The 9,976-nt window shown below is 44.0% G+C and overlaps 1 protein-coding gene across 1 annotated transcript in view; it reads right to left on the reverse strand.

Annotated features, from left to right (window-relative positions):
- Positions 1-8,962, reverse strand: part of TYR (tyrosinase) — a 79,329-nt gene extending 70,367 nt beyond the window's left edge. Inside the window, exon 1 of the mRNA XM_006118374.4 lies at positions 8,056-8,962. Coding sequence (XP_006118436.2) covers positions 8,056-8,874 — 819 coding nt within the window. The 5' untranslated portion in view covers positions 8,875-8,962. The remainder of the gene's footprint in view (positions 1-8,055) is intronic.
- Between the last annotated feature and the right edge of the window lie 1,014 nt (positions 8,963-9,976).

A 9,976-nucleotide genomic window follows, 5' to 3' on the forward strand; every position in this document is an offset into this window, starting at 1 on the left:
TCAAGGTCCCTGCCAGAGTCAGTATTCTATCCTTATCTCCGTATGGAGGCGAGAGGCGAAGGCAGCATCTAATTACAGATCTCCAGTTGTCAGGCCACAGACTTAGCCTGACTCTTGCTCTCTTGTTAACAAGACCAAGATGGCTGCACACAAATTCCCTTATTCCCTTTTCCTGCCTCCACAACATTAAAGGGAACAAACTAATGCAGGGGTGGGCAAGACAGCATCAGTGGGCTGGATCTGGCCCACCAAGCCCTTTGAACTGACCTGCAGCTGCTCTGCTGCTTCTCCTGCCCCCCCCCCCCCCTCTCCCGCTAATCGAGACCTAGGAACAGGGAGTGCATGAAGTTGCAAAACAGCTGGCAGTTCTCTCTAGGTACTACATGCCCCAGGCCGGGGCGGGGGAGAAGGCAAAGATTTAATGTGCTCTGCTTCTCCCAGGCCAATCAGGGTCTATATTCAGGGAACTCGGGTTGAAATTCTTCCATATGCGAAGGGGCAGCCTAAGCTTGAGGAAATCTTATCTTCCAAAAGAGCTGGGGTTTGCTAGAATGGAGTGGATATTATTGTGCATCAAAATGCTAGATTCATTCACCTTTGTGGGCATTTCCCTTCTGGCTTGCCAGGGTATGATGTTGTACTCAGCGGAGGATTTAGGGCAGGGCGAGCGGGGTGGCTGCCCCGGCCCCGCGCTTCCCGAGGCCCCGCGCATGCGCCTTTGCACCACGGCGCATGCGCTGTGTCAAAGGGGGGGCCCCCGTGAAATTTTGCTGCCCGGGGCCCCATGGCGCTGCCCTGGGCCCCGCAGCACTCTCATCCGCCCCTGGTTGTACTGCTTGTCTGGCTCTAGGCCAATACTCTTTGGTGTAGCCATTCCTTCACCCCAAATGCACACAGACCCAGCTTCCTACAAGTCAGATCCTTTTTCACTGGCCTGTTAGTGTGCGTTAGCATTAACAAACAACCTGATCTGGGAATTTCTAAACTTCTGATCATTTCTCTCATTGAGTTCTTTACATATGTTGCTACATATGGGGGGAACAACCCAAAAACCATGGGCCAATTTCTGCTCTCAATGTGAATGCAAAATAAATCCAGTGATTGAAGTCAGTGGAATTTCTTTGGGTTTACAGCAATGTAAGTGATGGGAGAATCTGGTTCACTCTTCTTTTTTTGGAAAGCTTTTTTCTATTCATTTCTCTGTGGCACATGTAGATTCATTTCTGCTTGGCATGTAGATTCTAATCTCTCTGTAACACTGCCTGTTTCAGATTTAAAATCTCTGTAAGTAGACAAAAAGGAGACTAATCTTGATGACCACCTGACTGGCAGTGACTCGCTCACAAACAGTTGACAGGGTATTTATCGTTTGCTTTTGGAAATGAACCTGTGAAGCAGATGTGATCTTACACATATGGGATTGTAAGTTGCAGTCAGAGGTATAAGCAGTTTGAGACGTGTATCTGCTGCTGAAGGTGAAGAAGGTGGGGTTGGCTTCAGCGCTTGAGCTGCAACTGTAAAGTGCTGTCTATAAAACCATTTTTAGGGCACTAGTGAGAGTCCCGCTAGCCTGTCTGTTGAACTAGGTTGGGAAGCTTGCTCCCCTTTCCTGCAAAATGTTTCTTTCCTAGTACCCAGTGCCCTGGTTTGGTCACCATAGCCAAATGAGCAGGCAGCCCTGCATAAATATGTGAGATGAGATGTGAGATTTTTGTTTTTTCTAAGCAACATCTTTAAAGTAAAACTCACAATTTTATTAATTTTAAAAAAAAATCTGCTTTAGCCTAAGAACACTAGAAAGAACCACAATCAATACTGGGACAAAGGAGAATTGGCTCTTTTTTTGGTTTGGTGATTGGAGGGTGGGAGGTTAAAATAAATTTTGGATGTACCTGTATGTAGAAAATAATGCTTAGAATAATGCCCTGGTGGCCCCCTTAATTATGCAGCTATCAATACATTTTTATGATGAACAGACCATACCGAAGTCTCAGACGGGTAGCTGTGTTACACTGTAACTTAAAAAAAATGAGTAGTCCTAAAACACCCTAGGGTATGTCTACACTACCCCGCTAGTTCGAACCACAATCAATACTGGGACAAAGGAGAATTGGCTCTTTTTTTGGTTTGGTGATTGGAGGGTGGGGGGTTAAAATAAATTTTGGATGTACCTGTATGTAGAAAATAATGCTTAGAATAATGCCCTGGTAGCCCCCTTAATTATGCAGCTATCAATACATTATTTCACGAGGAGTAATGGTAGTTCGAACTAGGAAGCCTAGTTTGAACTACCTAGTTCGTGCCCCGTGTAGCCGCGCTGCACGGGGTTCGAACCAGCGGGGTTTTAAAAATGGCGGCTCCCCGCTTATGCAAATGGAGCCCGGGAAATTCAAATCCCGGGCTTCATTTGCAAGTGCGGTATGCCTACATTACCCCGCTAGTTCGAACTAGGAGGGTAGTGTAGACATACCCCTAGAGACTAACATAAAATATTGATAAAGAGGGTATCATGAGCTTTCGTGGGTACAACTCATTTCTTCCATGCTGAGTCCTTAGTTAATGTGCCTGACTATCTATTTGCACACCCCGAATAAGGGTTGCTAATTGTAATAGTCCCTGGGCACATCCAGTCCTGGTCTACAGTAGGGCTTTATTTCAAAATAACACCCCTTACGTCAAATTTTTAAGCAGCGCATCCAAACTACCAAACTATTTTGAAATAACTACTCCCCAGAGTAATTCAAACCAATTACTCCCAGTGCTTCCCGGGGCTTTAAATAAAGGTAGCGTGAAAACATGAGAAAAACGTGGACAGAGAATTCACTCAAGTGGTAGCAGTAGCATGCTGAAGAAAAAAGTGAGAGGGGGAAGCTAGAAATTCAACATGCAAGCATGGGTATCCATGTTGCCATAGCAACTTAGCAATGGAATAAAGTATTTTCTCCTTTCTTTAGAAAGGGATGCTGTGCTACAAATAGGCACTTTACATTTTTTTTAAACAAATCCATAACAACCCCTTGAGTGTTGTGCTGTGTCTGAATTTTCCTAATGCTGCAGAATAGGCAGTCATTATTTTATTACATTTTGAAAGGGCATTGTGGATTTTAAAAGGACACCGTGCTACTTTTTTATTTTAAAGTCACTTTTAGCTGTTTCTCTTCTCCTCTCTATCATTTAGATTACCCTATTAAAAGCCTGAATTCCTGCACATCTCAACCATCCACCCCCTTATTAGCTTGTTCTTTGTTATTTGACTGGCAGTGCTTTGGCAATCAGCATCCACTGCACTAGATCGGTGGCTGCCTTCTTTCTGAAGCTAAGACTATGTTTGTGTCCTTTTGTTTTAACAGAATGAGATTCAGATTCTAGTGTCAGACTAAGACACTCCATTGACTTCAGAGTTACTCCATTATATGCCGAGCTGGCTAGGAATTTTCTGGCAAATCTTTTTATGTTGGAAAATGGCAATTAGTCAAAACCAAAACTTTCCACGAGAACGTGTCTGTGGTGAACTTTAGTGAGGAAGACTTTTTGGGTCCAGCAGAGAGAGACTCACCCCGAATAGCCCAGTGGTTAAAGTGCTCATCTGGTAAGTAGGAGACCCAACATCAAATCCTAGTTCTATCTGACTGAAAGTAGCAAGTTGAACCTGGACCTTCCACATCCTGGATGAGTGTGTAACCAATGAGCTGTGGAGTCATAGAATCATAGAATATTAGGACTGGAAGGCACCTCGAGAGGTCATCGAGTCCTGTCCCCTGCCCCCATGGCAGGACCAAATACTGTCTAGACCATCCCTGATAGACATTTATCTAACCTACTCTTAAATATCTCCACAGATGGAGATTACACAAACTCCCTGGGCAATTTATTCCAGTGTTTGACTACCCTGACAGTTAGGAACTTTTTCCTAATGTCCAACCTAAACCTCCCTTACTGCAGTTTAAGCCCATTGCTTCTTGTTCTACCCTCAGAGGCTAAGATGAACACGTTTTCTCCCTTCTCCTTATGACACCCTTTTAGATATCTGAAAACTGCTATCGTGTCCCCCCTCAATCTTCTCTTTTCTAAACTAAACAAACCCAATTCTTTCAGCCTTCCTTCATAGGTCATGTTCTCTAGACCTTTAATCATTCTTGTTGCTCTTCTCTGGACCCTCTCCAATTTCTCCATATCTTTCTTGAAATGCGGTGCCCAGAACTGGACACAATACTCCAACTGAGGCCTAACCAGCGCAGAGTAGAGCGGAAGAATGACTTCTCGTGTCTTGCTCACAACACACCTGTTAATGCATCCCAGAATCATGTTTGCTTTTTTTGCAACAGCGTCACACTGCTGACTCATTCAGTTTGTGGCCCACTATAACCCCTAGATCCCTTTCTGCCATACTCCTTTCTAGACAGTCGCTTCCCATTCTGTATGTGTGAAACTGATTGTTCCTTCCTAAGTGGAGCACTTTGCATTTGTCTTTATTAAACTTCATCCTGTTTACCTCAGACCATTTCTCCAATTTGTCCAGATCATTTTGAATTATGACCCTATCCTCCAGATTAGTCGCAACCCCTTCCAGCTTGGTATCATCTGCAAACTTAATAAGTGTACTTTCTATGCCAATATCTAAATCGTTGATGAAAATATTGAATAGAGCCGGTCCCAAAACAGATCCCTGCGGAGCCTCACTTGTTATACCTTTCCAGCAGGATTGTGAACCATTAATAACTACTCTCTGAGTATAGTTATCCTGCCAGTTATGCACCCACCTTATAGTAGCCCCATCTAAGTTGTATTTGCCTAGTTTATTGATAAGTATGTCATGCGAGACCATATCAAATGCCTTACTAAAGACTCTATATTTGCCCTTTTCCAGTCTTCTGGAATCTCTCCTGTCTCCCATGATTTTCCAAAGATGATAGCTAGAGGCTCAGATACCTCCTCTATCAGCTCCTCGAGTATTCTAGGATGCATTCCAACAGGCCCTGGTGACTTGCAGGTATCCAACTTTTCTAGGTGATTTTTAACTTGTTCTTTTTTTATTTTATCTTCTAAACTTACCCCCTTCCCACTAGCATTCACTATGTTAATAGTGAATATTACTTTTCACAGCAGTTATTTTCCCATTGCCATCCTTACTTCTGTGCTGCTGTTGCCACTTTGAGGCTGACAAATGGAGTTCTGTCGCCACCTCCTGGTGAGGGTGGGGAGGAGAGACCAACTTCTGGGTTTGAGGGGCAATGGAAGGAGAACCCTGAGGCTGTAGGGCTCCAGCTGTCCCTTTTATCTCTTTGTGGGCCAATTCTGGCCTGCCAAGCTAGTTGATCTAGCCCATGGTTTCCCTGCTGGTCTCCCGCCCCCAGGCCAATCAAGACCTGGGAACAGGGGAGTGCGTGGAGTCTCCTCTCCCACTAGGGACACATGGCACCTAGAGTGAACTGCCAGCTGTGCAGAATAGCTGGCTGTTCACATAAGGTGCTGCGCTCCCATTGAAGTGAGGGCACAGGGAGCGAGGGGCTCTGCACGCTCCCACACTCCCAGGCCCTGATTGGCCTAGGGGAGCATGAAAAGTCTCTTCCTGCTGCCAGGGGCACGCAATGCCTAGAGGGAACCACAAAACAGTTGGCAGTTCTCTCTAGGCACTGGAGGACAGGGGATAAAGATCACATGCACACTCCCCCATCCCCAGGGCAGTCAGGGAATATAGGAATTGTCCTGGCCCTGCCCCTTCCACCCGAGACCCCACCTCTTCTGGGATGTGTCAAGTGTCCCTCCTCTAAAATTATTGCCCATCCATGCCTTTATCCCATCCCCTCACTTCCTGGCTGCGCATGGCCCTGCTTTAGGAACCCCACCAGCCCAGATCTGACAACCCGAGCTCTTAAAAAAAACTCCCAAACACACAGCTCACTTGACAGATTCCCATACTTCCCTTGCCAGGCCTGCCCCATAGTTTGAGAACCACTGTACTAAAGGAACAGCAAACTAACTCGTACGTTGACCACATGCTCCCCAATTCAAGACATGATTCTGCTACTTTACCAGTGTGATTCAGGGGTAAATCCACTGAGGTGTTAGAGGTGAATAAGAACCACTCAGTGCAGTCATAGGTGGAGCTGGTTTGACATTTATAACAAGGAGGCACTTTTAAAATTGTGACCAAGTGATTTTTAAATCCCATCTTTAAAATGACTTAGGAAATGCTGACCATTGAACTAAGGTGTTTTGGGAAGTTTTACCCCCAAATGAAACATTTTTAAACATGCTGAATTCCCCCTTCCCACATCCTCATATATGCACTAAAGGCATACAAAGACTTTGTTTTGATAGGATTTGTCTTGCAAGAGAAGTTTTGTTTCATTTATAGGATATTTGAGTGAGAGCCAGCCTGAAATGGCAAATTATAAAACACCACTGGTTTTTAAATGTACTGTAGTCAAGTTGCTAGGTGCTTAGATACTACAGTAATAAGAAAGCTATACATATCTTGATATCAGTCATAACTTTGAAAGGGTATGCAAAGCACAGCTCTATGATTCCTCCTGCTCTATAGGAAAATAGTATTACATATATGTGGAGACAGCTAGAAAATTGCTAATCCTGTGATAATATCTGCACCCTGTTACGTTTCACCTACCATCTAGTGTGCTTTATATGTCTTAGACTTCACACTCCATGGGCCAGATGCAATAGGCTTGATTCTAGTTTCACTTACACCGTTTCATATTTGTGTAACAGCATTGACTTCATGTTACTCCTGGTTTAGACCTGTGTAAGTTCAGACACAGGTCTGCTGTATTCTCTGTGTGAAATCCTGGATCCAGTGAAGTAAGTGGAAAAATGCTTACTGACTTCAATGAAGACAGAATTTCACCCCATGTTTTAAGTGCAATATACAAAAAGGGTTCTGCAGGAATTTGCTAGTACGACATTTCATTGGAATAAGAAAACCACACTCTGAAACAAATTAATTCTTTCTGGCTGCTTGTACCCTATATGGTGGACCAATTTCAATACTTTTACAATTCTGAAATGGTGTCAATCCAGAGGATTTCCACTTAAATCAACACTGCTGTAGCTGAACGGAGCCATTGTATAAGTTCACAATACAGGGTCAGATTTATTGGTACATTTTGACTACTTTGTGTTACTCTGGTGATGCAAAGCAGCATACATCCAATTTACCGGGTGAGCGCTATCCCAGTTTGTCTTTGCTTTGTGACATAAGAGCATGACTGAGTTACTGGAGCCTACTGGTGAATTTGTTCTACTGTCTGTTAAATCATAGCCACAAAGGAACAGATCCTCAGCTGGTGTAAATTTATGTAGCCCCAAGTACGTGAAAAAAAAGGTGCCAGTTTGCACTAGCTAAGAACATAGCTTTAAAGTTTTAAATTCCAAAAGTGAATAGCACTAAAACACCACAATGTATACTGGGCCATTTCAGCTAAACAAATAAGCAAGGTTATTTTGCTTTATAGATTGAGTGGAACTGTGTTTGAAATGTCAGGAATACTCAAAGTACTGAATTCTTAGCCATTTTAGCAGGGGGATTAGCTTTGATTTTTCTTTGGAATAAATCACCAGACTTTATTTGGAAATTACTGAAAATTTCCAACAGCATAACCAATCCTTTTGTGTGCACTAAAGACTTTTCACTTTAAACTAGATAAGCTTAATTGGATAGTTTAAAAATCTTGACTGGAAAAAGGTTGTGAGGGGAAGGGGACTGCAAAGCCTTTCAGATTGCAAAGCACATTGATGACAACTCCATGCCTTTGTTTCCATTGCTCAGACACTAACACTGCCATGAAGAGGCTGTGTGCTGGTGACTTGCATACAAATGCCCTACTTTCCCTCAGCTCGATGTCTCTATCCTGTAGTGCTGTGTTATATGTCTTACTTTAGGTGCACTGATGCACTGAAAAGGTGAGTTGGGATTTTGTGTGTTTGAGAACTAATTTTTCCACTTGCCACAAGTTGATTAGTAGTTAATGTATCAGATCTCTTAGCATAAAGATGCTCTTCCAGCCTCCCACCCACCCCCCACCATCCAGTCCTTACCTGCCAGGAGGAGAAAAAGGATGCTGGGCTGAGTAACTGAGGGTTAGTGGGGTGTCTGTCCCCCATTAATTCATCTGTGCAGACATCGCAGCCTTCAGCGTCTCGCCAGTCCCAATAAGGGATGGTGAAGTTCTCATCTCCTGTGATCTTCTGGATCTCGTGTTCCCACAGCACCAAAAACAGTCGATGCCAAGGCAGGAAACCTGGGGCTTCATGGGCAAAATCTATATCCCGCCACACACTTGCATCACCCAGTAAGGTATCACGAGAGACATAGTAATGCATCCATACAAACAGGTCATAAACACTGATGTTCCTGAACATGGGGGTCAAGCCATTATTCATCTGAGCATAGGTGCCAGTGGCGATGACATAGTCCTGGCTGGGGGTGTGCTTTGCCAAGTTGAGGTAGGCCAGGAACTTATTCTTCTCTCTGGTACTAAGCTGGAAGATGCTTCTTCTCATGCGCATCCTTCTCTCAGCACAGTTGGGCCCTGAGAAGCCAAACCTGCACTCCCCGCAGTTGAATCCCATAAAGTTGCTGTTGCACTGGCACGTCCTGTTATAAAACACAGCAGGCCAGTCCTCCCTGTCGTCCACCCCTGTGAAGGGGAACTGTGGTCCAAGAGGGGCACGGGACAGAAGGATCTCCTGGCAGGAGCCCCTGCCAGAGAGTTCTCCACAGGGAGACCCATCCCCAGCCCACAGTGGGCAGCATTCCTTCCTCAGCAGGCTCTCTGAAGATGCACAGGCTCGAGGGAACTGCCCGGATGCAGGCTGTAGAATCCCCAAAAGGAAACCCAGTGCCAACAGACACATCTTCACACAACAGCAGGCAATTTTCAGTGCTAAGGCTCAGTGCATGAATAGATCTAACCCCTGCCACAGCCCTGCATATGAAAGAAATTTCTCCCCTCCGGTGGGAAAGTTTCACTCCTGCCTCTTTTTTTTTTTCTTTTTTTTTTTTTTCAAACTGTGCACCCTTCAATCTCCTTTGCCATCTACAACACATACACAACATTCTCTGTTAATCTGATTATCACATGTTCTGGGTGAAATCCAAGTGACTTTTTTTCTCCTGCCCCTTTAGCATTCAACATACACAGACCTATTATAAGCAGTCATCTTCTGCCTGTCACATGAGCATTTCCCTCTAGCAACTATGGAGCATATAAAACTTGTATGAAAAAATATTGACAGCTGTTTTAATCCCTTGTTTGCTTATATGCATTAGAATAATGATTTGTGTGTTTTTTTAATAGAGCAAGTATGTTGAATTAAATAAGCACAGCAAATTTCTGGATTAAAAAAATAAACTTTATTAATATATTTTTCATCTGTCGCTCTTGAGACTCGTAAAATGACCCTATTAAAATGAAGCCAAAGAAAGTGTGAAAATAGGACCCAGTGCAGAATTAAAGGTTTGGTTTTGGTGAAACTGAAACCACTTCTCTTCCTCCTATCCCAGTTCATTGCAAAACAATTTCACAGTATCCATTCTCTGACAGAAGGTCCTATTATAAGCTTTTAAGGGTAGGTACTTATCTAGTAGCTATCCCAAAATCAATGTAGCTATGACTGTAAATACCAGACCAGATTTCCTGTCTTCCTCCATTCATAAAACTCTGTAGAAGGGAAATACAAGGGAAAGAGTCAATTTAGGACAGCACTGCAACCATCTAGCACTTCATCTGGGAAACTCTGATCCTTGCATTTCCACTGTGAGGGAGTTTGCAGACACTGGCTCCATGTGCTGCAACTGATGCTCCATTGTATTCCAGACCATCCACAACCCCTTCTTCTCTGATTGCCTATGCAGAGTCCCGCGGCACTGCCTCTTGGTGCCTGCTTTCCAGCAGTACTGCAGTAATTCTACTGTGAGTGGATGGGGAGTCTTCTGTTGCCCCTAAGGTGCTGAATA

This window comes from Pelodiscus sinensis, chromosome 1 (genome assembly GCF_049634645.1).
Source record: "Pelodiscus sinensis isolate JC-2024 chromosome 1, ASM4963464v1, whole genome shotgun sequence".
Taxonomy (NCBI): domain Eukaryota; kingdom Metazoa; phylum Chordata; order Testudines; family Trionychidae; genus Pelodiscus; species Pelodiscus sinensis.